A 19,485-nucleotide genomic window follows, 5' to 3' on the forward strand; every position below is an offset into this window, starting at 1 on the left:
GAGAACAGGAAACACAAAACTTTAAGACAATTCAACATAAAACATGAACGTTATTGAGAAAGAGCTCATCTACAGCCAGGTCTTAGACCAGAACATAAGTGACAAATCTGTGCTCTTCCTGGGGGGTCAACAAATGTCCTCCAGACACAGCATAAAAATCCATGCACTGAGAAAAATGCAAGCCAATCCCTTGAAGCATCTGACACTGAACACAGGTAAAAAGTTTATACAAAATATTTTATTAGCAGTCTTCATTCCTTAGAAGTCTCTAACTTTATACTCATATACTCTGCTCCTCCCCCGCCTGCCCAGCTGGGTTGTTTGTCTAACTTCCATTGCGTTCTAATTCAGCTGGCATTTGACCAAAGTCTTAATGGGTTCTGACTACACTTTTCCCGTCTGCACAGACCTGGAATGAGAGAGGTTTTTCTTTTTCTTCTTGCAATAAGGGCTGACTGAGGATTCAGAGGCTGGTATTCTATGAAGGAAACATGATAGAATAATACTATCAGACACATGCCTGGAGCCAAGTCTGCAAACCTGCATGGATATGTGTATGTGCATATATGTGTGTGCAGGTGTGCACACATGCTTGCATGTAGGTAGACGCATACATACCACACACACACACCCGCCCCGCTGAAGCCCAAGCTAGGCCACAGGACTATTACACTAGGAAGCTAGAAGCAGGCAAGGGCAGAGGACAGCCCCTCTCCGCAGAGAGGTGCCTGTCTCGGGCACTCCGATGCAAGGCCATTGACGGGCATTAGGCTTGGGCTGCCCTCTCATCTCAGCCACCTATTTGGAGACACAATGAATCACTGAACAAACAACCACTAAGCTAGTATTGCACTTTATGCCTTACAAAGTATCTCAGGTACATTCATATGCCATGAACAGGAGGCAGTAACAAAACAGTGACTTTGGGGTCCAACCGGGCTGTAATTCACACTCTGCTCCTTCCTGACTCTGGGGCCCTGGGGACATCACGAAGCCTCTCCCCGCCTCAGCATTCCAAGTCTGCACCATGAGCAGGTCTAAGCCAAGTGGCCACGTGGTTCCCTCCCATCACAATGGAGGGCAAGCCCACATTGGAGTCCCCACCCCCCAACCTCCAGGGCCTGGGACAGCACCAGGCAAGAGGGGTGGGTCAGTAAGGGTTTGAGGAGTGGGCAGGGGACAGAGGGGTTCCGAGGGCATCCAGCCCGGCACCTGGAACCAGCCATGAGGAAAGGTGCTCGGTGCACCAGGCCTCGTGCCTTCTCTTCTGGCTCAAACAACCAAGCCTGGTTTCTGCCCCATGGGTGTGGTCTGCCCCTGATGTCAGGCTGGGAGAATGACTGTTTGTGGGTTTCTACGACGAGTTTTCACCTGGAATCTCCATGTCCCATTTCCTGGTCCTACAGGCACGTCCCCCAGGTGATATAATCCAATTCCAGCATCGACTGTGTAAAACTTTGCAGTTACTCCCCTTCCTGGGAACAGCTGCCCACTTCACCCATGTGGGGACTTTCAGAGAATTCAATCTCCAGTTGATGTTCAGCCAGAGAAGAAAGAGAGGCACAAAATACTTCGGATGGGGACAAAGGCGGAAGGCCCCAGCAGTTTCACTCAAACACCCACGTTCACCTATACCAACCACTGCGGGGGCTGCGGATCTTTGTCCAAACTTTAATCCTTCCTTCCAACTGAAGACAACCAGAGAGGAAAAGAATATCTGAGTCACTGCATTCAGAAATTACTGAAACAAATTAGATTTGGGGAGTTGGCCTGCATTTAAGTTTCAGCGTGTGAAAGACAGCACATCACCATGTGCCCCTTAACCCCTGCTAGCTAGGGGAGTAAATCAGTGAGTAGCTTGCTGTTAGCTTAGGTCACTGGAGTAAGGCATTTTACCAAACAAAAAGCAGAGGGGAAATATCTGGAAAGCTAAACAATAGCATTTGAGCCAACGCTGCCATGGGTTATGAGGAAAATGCCCAACCAGGGACCCCTGCTGAACCTGGAAGAGGGATGCCAGCTGCGCCTGGGACAGACGCACCCTCTCTTTTCCTGGCTGTGGTTTCCCTCCAGTCTGCAGGAGACGGCTAAGCAAAGGCGTCCTGGGACAATGACTGCAGAATCCTTACCTACTCCAGTCCAGGTGAGCAAGGCGTAGGAGGAGCTCGGTGTTAGGTGCTGCACTACCCAGAGCTCCCCGAGCTGCAGCCAGGCAGCTCCATTCCTTCAAAAAATAAGCCCCCGTGATCTCACATATCCATTCCCTTCTTGCAGCCTAACAGCACTCATGGTTCCCAAGCTCTTCCCCTTGGAAGTACCCCGATCGAACTCCTACGAAAGTAATTCTGTCAGAGGGCTCAGGTGCTCTTGGAAAGCAGATTTTAACTCTAGAAGCATCTCACTCTTTCCTGCTGAAATTGATGAGGCACAGCGAGTGGCCTCAGCAAACGAGACCGAGCTGCTTCTGGAGCAGGGCTGTGGGCCGTGCACAGTCCCTGACAGACACACCCCTGCTAGGGCCATGAGCCCACAACACAAATCCACAATGGGAAAGGCTCGCCCGCAGGGAACTGGCGCTTTCAACACTGACCTCACTCCACGTAGTTCTGAGCCATGAGCAAGGACTTTCGGCCTTTTCCAATTCTGTATTTCACCAGGCTGGTCCTGTGTAGGTCTTCCCTATGAACAACATCTTACAAGAAGATCTATTTTGAAATTAAATGAGGACTTTTCATAAAGGCTAAGTTGGACTCTGGTTAAAAACTAAATCTGGAAGGCAATGCCATATTTGTATAGAACAAGCACACTTAAAATTACACTTTAATATCGACCTCAATTGTGTTAACTAAAAAAGATCTAGGAGTAAAAAAGGAATCTGTAAGAATTTACAAACTAAATCCATGTGTAAATAAAATTCAGACCCTCTTCGTTCTTTCAAGTGAGAAACGAGCTTCAGGGACGTGACCGAGGAATCCCACCACCTTTGGGCTGGCAATGGCCTTGAGTACAACGTAGTGCCACTGTTCACAGATGAGGAAAAACGTGGCTCAGAGAGGTTCACTGATTTGCCCGCAAAAACACAGTCTTTCAGTTGGAAGTCCTGATTTGATCGTGACATTCTGGAAGGAGGAAACAACGGCATTTTCTGAAAGACGGACGTCTTTGGCTGGCACCGCCGTCTCTGCGTGAGGTCAAACTGCCTCCGAGAGCGGTCAAGTGCACAGGCAGCCTTGTTACGGATTCAAAGCCACCTGACCTCCAGATAGGCACTGTGCCTTCCCTAGCAGGACTTTACTCATGCAACTCCGTCACAGGAAAGAAGGGGTTTCCAATATGCAAAGTTTACACAAGCTGAACACCGAGGTGGTGATGTGGCTGTGAGGTCACAAAAGCCAGAGATGAAATGCCCCCACCACTCTAAATGCGTTGTGTGATCAGGTTTCAAATGCCTCGGCACGCTGAAGTCTGCTGACTTCGCCCTAAGCCCTTGCGTTCCGATGCCATCCTGTTGCCATCCTCCCGTCCTGTGCACTTAGCCCATCAGTCACTGCTGGCTGCTCCTGCAGAGCCAACCCTCAAAGGTCGCACCTGAAACTTCCCTAAGCCCCGTTCTTCCAGGTTCAGCAGAGGTAGTTGATGTGATACAGGAGGAAAGGAAAACTTTTTTTTTTTTTTTTTTTTAAATCAACCAGGGCAAAATTAAGGTAGTCAGAAAGCTAGGGAGAAACAAACAACATATTTTGCTTGAAATGAGAAGCATGTGGAAAATAAAAGACTTTGAAAGAGTTGGCCAATGTCTTCTTACAACTTTTTGTATAGCTTTTAAAAAATTCTGCATGGCTCAGTGTAGATGGCGCCCACATCTCCCCTCCGCCTGGAACCTGCATTCAATCCTTCACAAGTGCTGTCTCTGTATGAGACCAGCTAGTGATTCAGTTAAACCCCTCTCCTCTCTAACCAGAATACGCAATTTACCCTGAATCATCCTTCATCTAGTACTAAAAAGGTACAATTTCTTAAAGTGAATGTATTCTATGAACTTTTGGCTTCCAAAAATGACTTCTCATTGGAAAAGAGACACACCTTAGAAAGATGAAACTATGAAAAACAACAGTCATAACGTGGAGTCGCTCCATGCCTGGACCCTCTGCCCCGAGGCCTCTGACTGCACAGCCATCAGCTGAGAGGGTGCTTGTGGTTCCCCACCCAGGACCCAGGGTGCCTGGTGCTAACGAGGAACGGGACTGACCGAGCAAGTCTCTCGTCACCAGCTGTGTTGCAGTTTTAAATTTTGCCTCAGTTCTGGTATTTAAAATCCTGTATGTAAAAGAAAAACCACCAACCTTCCTACGTCTTCCTAGTTAAAGCTAGAAAGGGGAGTGGAGAGAAGACCCAGCCGAGCTGGGCGGAGCAGCTGAACGCCCGCAAACCCAACGCGGTTCTAGGGTTGGATCAGAAGAGTCTCTGCATCGTTGTTCGGGCACAGGCTTGCCTCCTCGATTCTAGACGGGCCCTCGGCCACAGTGTCTAATCTTCCTCTTTACTGGCATCCGGGTGTTTTACCTCTCTGCCCGGATTTTGTACCTGAGCACAAAATAGGCAATGAGGCGCAGTGAGATGAAGAAGATCCCGAGCACGATGAAGTCCAAGTACAGCTTGGCGTTTTCCACGTCCAGCTCCCTCAGGATGGCCTCCGACTTCTGGAAGTGGCATGTCTCGTCAATGTCACAGTGCAGATCTTCTCGGTCTAAGCCGTAGATGGAGAGGATGACCCCTTCAAACCCATACCTAGGAGGAAAGGTCGGGCGTGAGGGAGGACGCTCCCCGAGCCAGCCACTCCACTGGCTGAAGGTCAAAGTTGTTCACGCTCCCTGCGCTTCCCAGTCCGCCTTTCCCTCCTTCCCAAAGAGCCGGCTTCCCCAGAATACTTCCTCCCCTCCCACCACCTTCTTAAGATAAACACACGCCAACAGCTCCACTACGTTTTTCTTCCAATTTTGTTGACTCCAGGGCCCCCAGCAAAAAACCAAGTAGAATGAGCAGGAGACATTCATTCACTGGTGAAATGCACTGAAAAACCTTTCGTCCACTTCCGAGGTGACACACTTTCTAATGGTTAGATGGAATCTTGGGCAGGCCAACTTGCAAGGACTTGAGAGCATTTCTATGAAACATTCCTGCCTCTCTCTCCCTCTGTTCCAGCCCTGCCCTGTCAGAACAAAAGCACTAATTTGGAGAAGAAAGAGGTCGGTTTCTGATTTCCTGGTGTTGGAGCACACACAGATTGTTGAAACTCTGTACGAGCGCTTTGTTTTGATTCTGTTTTCCTCAACAATATACCTGGGTCTGAACTGACATTCTAGAAAAGAAGAGCTTGTTCTCAACTTTGGATCTTTGTGTCATGTGGAACTTCTGCAGCTCGGAAGATGGGTGCTGCCCATGGTGGGGACAGTGTGCCAACACCCTGCTCTGCAGAGGGCACGAAACCCCGTAGCCAAGGACCCGAAGCACTGGGCATTCTCATTCAAAGATGTTTAGGATGTTTAAACATGACTTTTTTTTTTTTTTTTGAGTTGGAGTCACCTCTGTTGCCCAGGCTGGAGTGCAGGGGCACGATCTCAGCTCACTGCAACCTCTGCCTCCTGGGTTCAAGGGATCCTCCCACCTCAGCCTCTTGAGTAGCTGGAATTAGTCACATGCCACCATGCTCAGCTAATTGTTTTGTGTTTTTAGTGGAGACAAGGTTTTGCCATATTGGCCAGGCTGGTCTTGAACTCCTGACCTCAAGTGATCTGCCCACCTCGGCCTCCCAAAGTGCTGGGATTACAGGCATGAGCCACCGCGCCCAGCCCCCACCAGATTTCCTATAAAGGTTTTACAATCAGCACTTTGTGAGGAGCACTGTTCACTTCGGAGAGGAAGAACGTCCTAAACGATGGAAGTGTTTCCACTGAAGGCTGCTCTCGAAAAGTCTGGAACACGAGGGCCTGCCACGGCTCTCGGTGTGTGAAGTGCTGGTTTCTGTGGCCTCCTTGTTTAGTATGTGTGTCTGTGTGTGTGTGTCGGTGAGGGTGGGGGCAGGTGGACCTAGGAGGAAGATGGAAGGCATGGATCCTCAGATGTGTGATTCACACTTGGCCAGATGTCCAAAGGGGCTCTTGCGAGCTCCTCGCGCCATTGGAGACGGTTCTTCCCTATCCTCCTCGGTCCCCCGGCCACACGTGCCCTGTGCCCACTACCTGACATAGGAGATGTAGGACATCCACTGCAGGTATGTGGGGATGGTGTCGAAGCTCACGAAGAACCCCGAGAACAGGAGCACCGGGATGGCCGTCACTGGGCCCACGAAGGTCGCCACCTGGAGTGGGGGACACAGGACAGCTGTAGCAGAACCCACAGGCTGGCCTCCTGCAGACGGGGGCTCGCCCACCCCAGCTTCCCCCAGGCAGGGCCAGGGGACCTTCTGGGCATGGTAATGAGGGTACTTTATGGGGCAGAGGGTGCAGCGTCCCTGAGGGGTGAGGTCACCATCTCTGAGGTCCCCCAGCTGCCCTGCTGCTCCTCCACAGCTGTCCGTGGGGGGCTAAGGACTGCCTGGCCCGTGGCAGGTGTGTGGCAGGCATCCCCGCAGTCGGGGCCCAGTGGAAGGACTGCAGCCTCTGCATGTGGGATGGGCGCCTACCTCTCAGCACCACCGGGAGAGCGGCCCAAAGGTGGAACCGACAGCTGCGACTCAGGGTTGAGTGAGCACAGGTCCAGCCAGGGGCTGTGAGGGTGTGGGGGACAGAGTGTATGGGGGGGGTGTGTGTGTGTGTGTGTGTGTGGTGTGTGTGGTGTGTGCACTACCTGCTATGTGGTGTGTATGGTTTCTGTAATGTGTGGTATGTGGTGTGGTGTGTATGTAGTGTGTGTATAGTATGCAATGTTTGTAGTGTGTAGTATATGCATGTGCAGTGAGTGGTGTGTGTGCGTAGCATGTAGTGTGTAGTGTGTGTTTGTGCATGTGCAGTGTCTGGAGTGTGGTATGTGGTCTGTACTATGTGTTGTGTTTAAGTAGTATTTGTGTGTGTGGTGTAGTGTGTGTGGTGTGTGTATGTAGTGTGTAGTGTCTATAGTGTGTGTGTGTGGTGTGTAATGTGCGATGTGTAGCATGGTTTGTGTGTAGTGTGTGTGTGCAGTGTGTGGAGTATGGTATGTGGTATGTATTGTGTGGTGTGCGCATGTAGCATTTGAGGTGTGTAGTGCATTGTGTGTGTAGTGTATACAGTATGGTGTGTGTGTATGTTGTGTGTAGGTGGTGTGTCTGCAGTGTGTGGTATGGTGTGTCTGCAGTGTGTGGTGTGTATTGTGGTATGTGTGTAGTGTGTGGTGTGTAGTGTAGGGTGTGTGTGTGTACTGTAGTGTGTGTGTATGTAGTGTGTAGGTGGTGTGTCTGCAGTATGTGGTGTGATGTATGTGTAGTATGTGGTGTGTAGCGTAGGGTGTGCGTGTACTGTGGTGTCTGTGTACTGCAGTGTGTGTATGTAGTGTGTAGGTGGTGTGTCTGCAGTGTGTGGTATGGTGTGTCTGCAGTGTGTGGTGTGTATTGTGGTATGTGTGTAGTGTGTGGTGTGTAGTGTGTGTGTATGTAGTGTGTAGGTGGTGTGTCTGCCGTGTGGTGTGATGTGTGTGTAGTATGTGGTGTGTAGTGTAGGGTGTGTGTGTACTGTAGTGTGTGTGTATGTAGTGTGTAGGTGGTGTGTCTGCAGTGTGGTGTGATGTATGTATAGTATGTGGTGTGTAGCGTAGGGTGTGCGTGTACTGTGGTGTCTGTACTGCAGTGTGTGTATGTAGTGTGTAGGTGGTGTGTCTGCAGTGTGTGGTGTGATGTATGTGTAGTATGTGGTGTGTAGTGTAGGGTGTGTGTGTATTGTGGTGTGTGTGTACTGTAGTGTGTGTGTATGTAGTGTGTAGGTGGTGTGTCTGCAGTGTGTGGTGTGATGTATGTGTAGTATGTGGTGTGTAGTGTAGGGTGTGCATGTACTGTGGTGTCTGTGTACTGCAGTGTGTGTATGTAGTGTGTAGGTGGTGTGTCTGCAGTGTGTAGTGTGGTGTGTCTGCAGTGTGTGGTGTGTAGTTGAGTGTGTGTGTGCATGTGCCGTATGCAGCTGTGAGGACAGGGGCATCCAAACCCTGCTCTGATCAGTGACCCCGTGGAGCCTGAGCACCCTGGGCAGGAGGCCTGGGAGTGGCTAAGCAGGTGCTCCGGGGCTGGCTTTGGGGGACGTGAGTTGCCATGGCTGGTGTGGGCCTGGCACCTTCCTGCAGTGTCATCTTTGGTCCCATGGCAGCCTTGTGAGATGGCTATCCTCACCCAGGGTCAGGGCACCGGGGCCCTAGAGGCCAGGAATCCAGCTCATGGTGGCCTGGAGGTGACCAGGAATAAACTGCACCCAGTTGGGGGCCTCAGATGTTCCCAATCCACCCAGGAGTGCTGCTTTTGTCTGGAAGGACAGGCTCAGCCAGGGCGCCCCGAAGCCACAGAAGTGGAGAACCTGCAGGTGCATGTGGGTGGCAGATTGGGGGACAGGGTGGGCAGTGGGAGAAGGAAGGAGGCAGGGGAGAGGCCGAGGGGACCCTGCAGAGGCAGCGATGCAGCTGTTGAGAGCTTGGCCCTGGAGCCACCAGTGTGACCCTAACAGATCACTTTGCATCTCTGGGACTCAGTGCCCGCCTGTGTAAAACGGGGCCAGCACAGCACCTAAGCGTCACTGTGCTTGGGGCTACAGGAGCTCAGATTTGCGGGGCGCTGGGAAGAGCGCGTGGCAGGCGATCGGCACATGTGAGGGCACCTGCTGTGTGCAGCACGGAAGCCCCCGGATCCTGACCACCCGACAATGTGGGCCCTTCCCACGGGACTGTCCCCATCTAGGAGGTCAGGGCAGAGGTAGGGGAGGCGTGACAGGGCCCCCTAGCTCAGGCCAAGGTGGTGCAGGGAAGCCCGGCCCTCAGCGTCCCCCGGGCTGGCACCTGCAGGGACGTGGAGGCGGCTCCAATCAGCAGGCCCAGGGACTGCGCCACCAGGGAAGTCATGGTGCCCAGCGCGGCAAACAGCACGAAGCGCACGGCGTCGGACGGCTGCGACGTCATCCAGTACACGATGCTGCAGTAGGCCACCGGGAACATGATCTGGAAGCAAGGACCCGTCAGCCGCCGGCTCCGCGCGTCCCACCGCCGCGGGCCACCCAACCGCGCAGCTCCTGGGCGGCCAGTCCTCCCGCGGCTCCTGCCAGAGCCCCGGAAGTCAGGCTCTTCCCCGCGCTACCCTGCATCCTCGGCAGGCTCTCTTACTCGATATAGAGCGTGCAGGAGAACTCCTGCCCTGTTTCCAATTCCAGCTCCCCGGGCTAACACACCTGGAAGGGCACGTCCGCCATGGTCTTGGCTAGGTAATAGGCCTTCAGGCTGTACCAGTAGTTCAGGTGTTCCCGAAGAAAGACTCCCATCTCCAGAGGAACTAGGAGGTAGAAAAGCGAAAAAGAAGGGTCAGCGGCCACGCGCGGCGAGCCTGTTCAACATCCGAACAGGCGATCTTGAGCCGTGCGGCTCCTAACTCAGTTCTGTCCTGTGGCCCCAAGAGACGGAACAAACAGGGCACATGTTTCACTGTCCTGGGAAACTCGCCACCCGTGTGTCTAACCTGAAGAGTCATCGAGTGGAGAATCAGGGTGGGGAGTAGGTCTGTGAATACAAAGCATCATCTTAGTGATGAATGCCAGGATTCACGCCTGGCCTTACTCTTCCTGAGCCTGCCGCTTCTGAAACTCCATCAGCGTGGTCCCTTCCCATGAGCAAGGCTGCAAGCTGCTCTTAGAAATCAGGGGCAGCTCGGGGAGGAGGTACCGAGGCAGGAGCTGTTTATGCTGAAGTCCTGGAGAAGCAGCAGCTGTGTTTGCTGTCAGCCCAGAGTGATCAAGGGCAGCCTCCTTGTGAACAAACTGTTGCGTGGAGATCCATCTAGGGGAGCTCATCTGCTCCCGAAGTGGGCTGTGTAGAGCTGTCTTATCAACTGGACTAGGTAACGCTTAAGCAGTAGAGTTGGGGGGCTCCTGATTAGCGAACCTTTGAGAAATCTCCCTCCCATCAGCCTGGTGGACCATGCTTAAAACTCTTCCACTAGGGATTCATTCCTTTGGCTTAAATATTGTATTTTCTTATCTAACAGCAAATACAATACAACTTGCATCTGCCAACACAGAAGATAGTATTTTTAAAAAAGAAAACATTGTGTTTAGAAAACTCATCTGTTGGTCAAGGCATGACCTCAGGCCCCCATGCTTGGGTAGGAATTGAAAATAAGGAAGTCTGCAGTCCGTCACTCACACGTCAGGACGGTGGGCATGAGGGCCGCGAACATGAGGAACAGCATAGAGAAGAAGAGGAAGCCCGAGTTACTCAAGACCTTCTTGGCTTCGTTCCCGATCCCCAAGTACAGCAGGCCGATGAGGAGGCCGATCCCGATGTGCGAGGTGATGCGCAGGTGCGTCAGGACCTGGGGGCAGAGCCGCGTCTTACCTGGTGCATGCACAGCTGTCCTCGGCTCGGAGGACAACCCGGCTGTGGCTTTGGAAGCGTGCGACCCTGAACTCTGGACAGTGGGTCTCAGGCTTCATCCTCCCCTCTTCTCCAGAAAAACAAGCCAAACCCTAGGACAGCTCACATACATGCACACGCTCACACACGTTCATACATGCATTATCACACACATATGCACACATGAAGGGCTTTTGTTGTGTTAAAACAGACGTAACTACTATCCTTTGTTAAAGATTCAGAATGGAGAACAAGTCTATCCCGAGAAGAGAGGAAAGGTAAAAGCAATGGAGAGGGAAAAGTGTCTGTATCAGAGGCTCCAAGTGCTCTGGTATGGGCTGCGGTGAGCCCCTCTGTCTTTCAAATTAGGTCCCAGAAGCCACGCCAGGCATTCAGCCCCTCCTAAGCAGGTGGCCAGATAGTCCACTGCCCTGGCGGACATTTATGATTCCCACGGATTAACCACCTCCTTTCCTATAAGGAATTGCCCACCTCCCCACCCCAATCCTCATGATTCACAGTGCCTTCCTGAAGGAGAAATGGACTTGCTCAGCGCCCTGGTTTCAGGCTTGGCCATGTGACTTGTTTAGGCCAATGGCATGTGAGTACAAGTGACGATCTGCCACCTCCAACTGGAAGTTTTAAGGGCTGTCATTTGGTTTCTCTCTTGCACTTTTCCTTTGGCCTGTTCCAGAAAGACATGTCCAGATAGGAGCTGTCCCCAGGTGAGAAGGCTTATGGGACAGAGACACAACACAGTCCACTGTTGCCACGCCTCACATAAGTAGGACACAATATTGATGGAGGTAGACATGGACATTTTGGGAATGTTTGTTACTACAGCAGTACAGTCAACACTGACTATTGCAAATGGAAGAAAAGTAATTTGAAAGTTTAGTGATATGGTTTGGGTCTGTGTCTCCACCCAAATCTCACGTTAAATTGTAATCCCCAGAGTTGGAATTGAGACCTGATTGGATCATGGGGGCAGATGAACTCCCTCGGTCCTGTGCTTGTGACAGTGAGTGAGTGATTGTGAGATCTGTATTTTTTTTTTTTTTTTGAGGCAGAGTTTTGCCCTTATTACCCAGGCTGGAGTGTAATGGCATGATCTCAGCTCACCACAACCTCCGTCTCCTGGGTTCAAGCAATTCTCCTGCCTCAGCCTCCCAAGTAGCTGGGACTATAGGCACCCGCAACCATGCCCAGCTAATTTTTGTATTTTTTAGTAGAGATGGGGTTTCACCATGTTAACTAAGATGGTCTCAATCTCTTGACCTCATGATCCACCCACCTCAGCCTCCCAAAGTGCTGGGATTACAGGCTTGAGCCACCATGCCCGGTCCAAGAGATCTGGATATTTAAACATGTATAGTACTCCATCCACCTTCCTCCTGCTTTGCCGTTTAAGATCTGCCTACCCCCCCCTTCACCTTCCACCATGATTGAAAGATTCCTGAGGCCTCCTCAGCCATGCTTCCTATACAGCCTGCAGAACAATGAGCCAGTTCAACCTCTTTTCTTTATAAATTCCCCAGACTCAAAGAAGGAAGTGCCTCTTTCTTTCTTTCTTTCTTTGAAACGGGAGTTTTGCTCTGTTGCCCAGGTTGGAGTGCAGTGGTGAGATCTAGGCTCACTGCAACCTCCACCCCCTGGGTTCAAGGAGTTCTTCTGCCTCAGCCTTCCTAGTAGCTGGGATTACAGGTGTGCACTCCCATACCCACTAATTATTGTATTTTTAGTAGAGATGGGTTTTACCATGTTGGCCAGGCTGGTCTCAAACTCCTGACCTCAGGCGATCCGCCCGACTTGGCCTCCCAAAGTGCCGGCATTAGAGGCATAAGCCACCGTGCCCAGCCTCAGGGATTTCTTTATGGCAGTGTGGGAATAAATGAACACATGCCATCAGGACGAGTCTATGAGAAAATGACCCATGGCCTCCCTAGCCACGGGAGAAGATGCGAGACTTACCGAGTCCCTCATGATGCTGAGGAAGGTCCTCTTGAAGAGGATGCAGAACTGTGTCAGGCAGCTGGCGGAGAAGCTGTGGCAGCCTTCCGTGGATGAGGAGTCCTGTGGACACACCAAGAGGGGACTGGTGAAAGCCAGCCTGGAGCCACGGCTCCTTCTCACTCGGAAAGAGCTATCACGCAGCGATGTACAGCGCCACATGCAGCCTCCCCAGGGGGCTTCGGGATTTGCATTACCTTTCTCAACCCCTTTAATCGTTTTGTCTGCTTTACCTCTTCAGAGGGCCGGTGCCAAAGAAAAGGGTTCACCTCGGCATCACCCCCAAGGTCTCTCTTATGGTCGGAATCACACATGCCCTCCCGAACCGCTCTCACCAGGCGACCATTCTGATCACCATACTCGCCAGATGCAACCTCCATAACTGTAGGAGACAGAAGTGGGGTCAGCGCAGGCTCCAGGAAAGACGCCCCAATCGCGCAAATGGAAAGTCACTTTTCAAGTGGGAATGTTTTAAAGTGATTACATAGGTGCTGCATGGCGGTGCTGACGGCATGACGTCAGAATCATTTATCAACCAGCATTTGGTTCTCAAACCCCCAGCCAGGCCGTTTATCATGTCAGGAGACTGGAAACACAAACACACACCGTGCTGTCGGTGGGTGCATCTACTGATGGCTCATCCAGCCGGGACTTAAATGCCTGCTCTATGCTGGCCTCCGAGGTGGAGCCGGGGAGGGGAGCAGGGAAGCAGGACTCCTTCCGGAGGAGCCTGTGGTTTGGCAGGGTGTGATGAGAGCTGCCGCAGTTCTAGAAGACCACAGAGGACATGCCCACTGCCACACGTGTGGCTGGCACCCTGGGGACTTGGTGGTCCTGGGAGCCTCGGCCTGCACCTCTCAGAGCCCAGTGAGTATCTCCTGCACTGGCCTCCCAGCTCTGCACCCGCCCCTGCCGTCCCTGCTGCATCCCAATCTTCACCTCATCCCTCCGCCTGCTGACTCGCTCCGCCAAGGGCTCCTCCCGCCTCGACGTCCTCTGCAGCCCACGGCTCCTTCCACATTCCCGTGGCAAGTGGTCTCATCCCTCTGCCTGCCTCTGTTTTCTCCCAAGCCCTCTGCCCTCTCCTGCCTCCGTGTCCTCCCTGTGCGATGCGTCACCCCCCACTCCAGTAATATTCTTGCTAAGGCCCAAAGCTCCCAATGCCCTTGCCTTTTCTGTACTTCCCTCTGGCAGAGCCAGCTACCTGCTTCCTCCCAGCTGGTATGGGGCCACCACACCTCCTAGATCAAGCCACAAACCAGGACACATTGGCTCCACCGGAAAGCTATCCTCAAGGGCTCCAAACAAGCCCACAGCACTGCCAGGCAACGTTTCCATGCTTCCAGGCCCCTGTGGTCACCCGCACCCGCCACAGTGGGCCACACTTCCCTCCCTCCACCACCCACTCTCTGGTCAGATGATACCGAGGAAACGGAAGCCCCAGAAGGGACCATCCTCATCTCTCCGGGACCTCTCCGCATCCCCATGCGCCATGTCTTTCCTCTCCTTCCCGCCCACCCTTCCCACCAGGTTCTCACCTCGTGCAGGCATCAGACCTCACATCCCCTGCTGCACTCAGCAGCATCCATTACTGACCTGTTACTGATCTGTTACTCTCCCTTGTGAGTGAGCGTGAAACCAGAACCACAGCCTCCCCGGGCTCCCGTCTCCCCTCAAACCACACTCCCGGCACCCCGTGCCCTCTCTCCTCGCCGTCACAGCCTACCCCTTGTGAGTGAGAGGCACTTCCCGTGAACAGGCTCATGGAACACAGTTTGGGAAATAATGTAGAAAATAATAGAGTTCTGGGAATTGTATAAATCAAATATTTTAAAGAAAAATGACAGATTAAGGCTGATGGCTGGAAGGCGAAGGAGGGGAGAAGTCCACCTGAACTGTCATCATGAAGCCTTATTTGATAAAGGGTCTTTGCAGAGGTAATTAGGATCTGGAGATAAATGATCCTGGACTTAGGGCCTAAATCCAAAGACTGTTGTCCTCGGGCAATCAGCACACAGAGACAGGGGAGGGGCGGAGACGGGCTGGCCAGATGCTTTTACCTAGTGTCTACAGGAAAGGAAATTTATTTTGTTGTTCTTTAAACGTTTTATCACTGGATGACACTTGAGCCATTTGTGGCATATTCAAGTGATTTCCGAGTTGGGAGCCTCGGCTAAAAGTGAAACCCACAGAGGAGGAAAATCCCCTTCCCGTCCGGCTCTGCTTACCAAAATCTGCTGGGTTGTGGTAGGTTGGGCAGTTCAGACCCAAATCCCTCAAATATGGCACAAGATTGGAGACTTTTCCCCGGTACACACATTGTCCTTGACTCAGGACGTAAAGCTGGAAAAAAGTAAGAAAGAAAGGGATCAAGCCCTGCCTTCCTCGTAAAGCAGCAGGAGCTCTCAATCAATCAATCAATCAGCCAATCGGTCAGCCCAACAACCAGCTGCTTCCTCTCCCCTTGATATTACCCCCAAGGGCCATATTAACATTTGAAGGGAAAGCCATGATAAGTCCTGGAAGACAGAATATCGCATGGCCAGGAATGATTTTACTATATTGCTTGAGTTTTATTTTTCATGCTAACCACCTGCTAACCACCTGCTCAGAAACAATTCTGGAGCTAACCACATTTTATCCCTCTGTGACTACTTTTGCTCAGACTAATATCAAAATCTGATTTTTTTTTTTTTTTTTTTTTTGGATACAGGGTCTTGCTCTGTTGCCCAGGCTGGGGTGTAGTGGCGCGATCTTGGCTCAGTGCAACTTCCACCTCCCGGGCTCAGGTGGTCCTCCCACCTCAGCCTCCCAAGAGCTGGGACTAGAAGAGTGTCCACACCTGGATAATTTTTGCTATTTTTTTTTTCTTTTATAGAGACAGGGTTTCGCCATGTTTCTCAGGCTGTTCTTCAACTCCTGAGCTCACGTGATCTGCCCACCTCAACCTCCCAAAGTGCTGGGATTACAGGGGAGAGCCACTGTGCCTGGCCAAACCCTAAGATTTATAAACCACGGGATATTGTGCAAATGCTGTAACCTGTTATTCATTCTAGAAAACAAACATCACCACCCCCATTCTAACAGGGGAGGTGATGAAGTCCTACGATGCAGGTGACACCCAGGGTCCCACGACCCCCCATCGGGGCCAGGAGAGGATTCTGCTCAGCCACTTCAGCTCCCCAGCCCCCTTCGCTGCCTGTGGGTCCAGAAGTCTCACAAAACCTAGCACCTAAACACTCTCAAAAATGAAGACACCCCATGAGGCAACAGAAGGCCATCGATGCCCAGGGTTCGCTGTCACCAGGCCGACCTGAGTGCAGCGGTGATCTCGCGGGGAGGCCCGGGGCCCACGTACCTGGTCAAACAGCTCGAAGAGCTTGGCGCTGGGCTGGTGGATGGTGCAGATGATGGAGCGCCCCCCCTGAGCCAGCCCTTTCATCAGTGAGACCACCTGGAAGCAGGAAGCGCTGTCCAGGCCACTGCAAGTCAAGGGGGCACTGTGAGACGCCTGTGGGCGGCAGGAACAAGCCACTGGCCAGGTCCCAGGGGCCCAGGGAGTCCCTATCCCAGAGGGCTTGGCATCAGGGGCCCGCAGCTGCAGCTGCCCTCTCCCAGGCTGGACTCTGCTTTTCCTGTTTGTTTGGCTGCTCACTGGGGAGCACACAGTGGGGCTTTTCAGGCTGCATTTTATTCCTGGCAAGAACGGAGGAGCCCCAGCGAGCCTTGCTGCCAGAGTCCAGGACAGAGGTGGGGGGTCCCCACTCAAGTAGGCAGGAGGGGACTTCCCCACTGTCCAGGCAGGCAGCTGGGCCTCGGGTGGTCTACTGCTCTGCAGTCACCACCCCTACTCCTCATCTTGCATCTAGGGGGCTGGTGATGGGGTGTCACCCCCTAGAAGGGGCCCTTGGTGCAGCCCTGGTGGGCTTTACTCTGACAGGTGTTTCACTGTCCAGCAGGGTCCTGGGGACCTCTCTTGTCTCTTCTCCCTTCCTGGCTCCTCAGACCTATTCCTGTTCCATCCTCTCAACTCTGAAGTGACAGGTCTGGGGGACAAGTATGTGCTGGGAAGTCCCCCGGCGCCCACGCATTCAGACTGCAGGATGCTACTTAAGGGTTCATAGTGGTCTCTCTTTTCCTGAACTATCTTATAGACTGTGCTGTGCAGGCCCAAGAGAAACAAACACACGAGCCCCTCCCTGCAGAAGGCCGCTGTCACATTGCTGTCTCATCTAGCCAGACTTTGGAGAGGTGAGTGTGTGGCAGAAGTGAGACCTCATAAAGTCTGGCCAAAGTCATTTCAGGAGCAGCCTGGTTCCCAGAAGCCCATCCTGCCTGCGACAACTGAGCAGGACCCGAGCAGGAGTCAGGTGAGCTTGGCCTGTGGCCGAGAGCTCCAGAGCCAGGACTCCAGAGCAGCGACTCCCCAGGGGAGCCCCAGACGTAAAGGGCATCACCCAGGAAAGGGATCAGAGCGCCTGTAGCTATAGAGGGCTGGTGAGCACCCGAGGGAGGGCTCTGTCCTGTGGGCATCTCTGAGCCTCTGATGCGCTAAAGTGCGAGGCGTTTCCAGAACACACCTGAAGACAGACCTTTTCCCAGGGTGTCCCATGACCCTGGCCTTCGGAGTGACCGAGCCATGGGGAACTTGGCATCATGGAAGAGACAAGCATCATGAAAGGGATATGGTTTCCCCCCAAACCATATCTCCAGGCTCAACACATGCCTTGCCGGCCTGAGCACAGGGATGTCTCTGAATAGAGGCGGGAGGGGGTATAAGTCAGCTCCTCTGCCCAGCAGTCCCAGATGGAAGGAGGAGCCACTGGGCGAGCAGAGGTCACCTCACCCCTCTGAGGCTGCATGAGAATGTCAGGGTCACCTGAATAAAGGGGCTTCTTCCTGCTCCTGGACACCAGCCCAGACAGTCCTGACTTACCTGGTGGGCTCATCGAAGAACATGACTGGAGGGTTGTTCACCAGCTCCAGCGCGATGGCCAGGCGCTTTCGCTGGCCACCTGACAGGCTCCCCGTTCGCGTGTCGGCGCAAGACAGCAGGCCCAGGGCTGTCAGTATCTCCTTGACCTGGGGCGGCAGAACCAGAGACGTTGGATTATTCGAGCTGCCAGCCAAAGCTCACCACCTCCCACGGCCCACGCGGGAGACCTGCCGGCCACCCTCAGCCTGCTGGACACACTGTGCCTGGTCCACATGGAGGCTGCCCAAGTCGAGTCCTCCCCAGGCTGCCTGGTGCCAAGTGGGGCAGGTGCCATTTCCACGTCAGCAGTCCTGCTGAGGGACAGAGGCTGCCCAGAGGCTGTGCAGCAGTGCTGGGGTCAGACCCGAGGGCCTGCATCCTCATCAGCCATATGGCCTCTGGCAGGTGCTCAGGGCACATTCCTCGCTGCTAAGCCTAGCCCAGTGCCCCGTTCAAAGAAGGTATTCAGTAAACAGTTGATGAACTGATGGATGAATGGGCACATGAGAGGATGCACGATTTCTGGTGGTTTCTGCCCAGATCGAAGGGGAGGGTCACTGTGATCGTTACTTGAAAGAGTGAATGCAGAGAGCGCAGAGCAGCGTGGAACCCTTGAAGGCTCTTCCCAGAGCTCTTGTCATTGCTGAGGTGGGCGTTAAGGGCAGGGACACAGTCACAAGCGCCAGGGCTCTCAGGAAGGGGGACAGTGTCACTTTCGTTCTTGTAAATAGGTTTGACTTGAAAGCAAGGTCTCCAAGGTGCCAGGAAGGTGATGAAACAGATCTGCACTGCCCCTCAAAGCAGTTATGACCCACAGCAGCCACACCTCGGCCCGGGCTCCAGGAAGCAGGCTGCACGCCAAGATCCAAGCAGGGCACTGTGCACGTAGCCCTCCCTGTGTGCCCTGGATTATTGAGCCTGTATTGACTCCGGGAACACAGAGGTCAGCAGATTTCTGTGTCGGCTTGGTGCTGCTTCTAGCCTCAGCGTCTTCTCAGAAGCAGGCCTGGGTCAGCCACTGCCATCTTTGCCTCCCCGCCCTGGGGGCAGCCGGCCTGGGCCTCCCTCCAGCATTCACCCAGCTATCGTCCCCACCCGCTGGGGCAGCCCTCTCGGCCATGGCCAGCGGACCCTAGTCCAGCGGCTCCTCGAGGGAGATGAAGTCATCCGAAGGGAGGAGGAACACACGAGGAAGAAAACTTCCACTCTGGGCTTTTGAATTATTTATGCGTGGTCAGTACAAAGTGCAGCTTTGGTGACAGAAAGAACCGGGGCATGGCTGCTGGACAGGCTGGGGCAGGTGGCAGTGCACGGTCAGCTGACCTGGGCTCCAGCCCTGTCCTGAGCTCCTTGCTAATGCCCTTGCCCCAGCTCCGGTGCCTCCACTGGACACCTGGCTCTGAGGGCCACCAAACCAGAAACAGCTTCCAGGAGGCTGTCTGGAAAGGCCAGCAGGTGGGGGTTGTGCAAGGTGGGCAGGGCCCTCTTCTGCTGGCATCCCAGGATGAGGCCTCTGGGTCTTCTGGAACCACTGGCCAAAGCTGGGGCTTCCAGGCTCACCGTGGGGGCCCCACATGTGCGCCACATCTTCTTCTTTCCCTCCACTCTCACAGACAGGATGCTGGAAGCGGAGGCCGCTGTGGGTGCCTTTCCCTCCGCACCCTTGCCCACGAGCTCAGCCCACCCCACTTTCCCCAGAGTCCTCTCAGGAGGGACACCACCCAGGTGGGTCTATTTTAAAGACTAGTCAGAACAAACAGTGACCTCAGTTGTTTATACATTTTCCCTAAACAAACAAGAAATTTGCAAGCCCGGTGTAGCTCCAGCTCCCTGGGGCTTCCCAGCGGGTGCCTCTGGGAGTCTCGCTCCTGGGGAGTGGCTTGCTGGAGGGCTCTGGGGAACTGAGGCTGCTTTGCTGGGAATCAAGA

At 53.4% G+C, this 19,485-nt stretch overlaps 1 protein-coding gene across 3 annotated transcripts in view; it reads right to left on the reverse strand.

Annotated features, from left to right (window-relative positions):
- Positions 1-218: 218 nt before the first annotated feature.
- The window catches only part of ABCG1 (ATP binding cassette subfamily G member 1), a 78,800-nt gene continuing 59,533 nt past the window's right edge, over positions 219-19,485 (reverse strand). For 2 of the 3 annotated variants that reach the window (XM_003927586.3, XM_074389228.1), the window contains exons 6-15: positions 17,519-17,664; positions 15,941-16,064; positions 14,811-14,925; positions 12,816-12,964; positions 12,544-12,645; positions 10,363-10,531; positions 9,396-9,496; positions 9,010-9,168; positions 6,240-6,358; positions 219-4,788 (exon numbers count right to left, since the gene is read on the reverse strand). In XM_003927586.3, coding sequence (XP_003927635.1) covers positions 4,560-4,788; positions 6,240-6,358; positions 9,010-9,168; positions 9,396-9,496; positions 10,363-10,531; positions 12,544-12,645; positions 12,816-12,964; positions 14,811-14,925; positions 15,941-16,064; positions 17,519-17,664 — 1,413 coding nt within the window. In that variant the 3' untranslated portion in view covers positions 219-4,559. Of the gene's footprint in view, positions 4,789-6,239; positions 6,359-9,009; positions 9,169-9,395; positions 9,497-10,362; positions 10,532-12,543; positions 12,646-12,779; positions 12,965-14,810; positions 14,926-15,940; positions 16,065-17,518; positions 17,665-19,485 lie in introns of all 3 variants that reach the window. The other variant, XM_003927587.3, reaches the window with a different exon arrangement.

The sequence above is a fragment of the Saimiri boliviensis genome, chromosome 18, assembly GCF_048565385.1.
Source record: "Saimiri boliviensis isolate mSaiBol1 chromosome 18, mSaiBol1.pri, whole genome shotgun sequence".
Lineage (NCBI taxonomy): Eukaryota > Metazoa > Chordata > Mammalia > Primates > Cebidae > Saimiri > Saimiri boliviensis.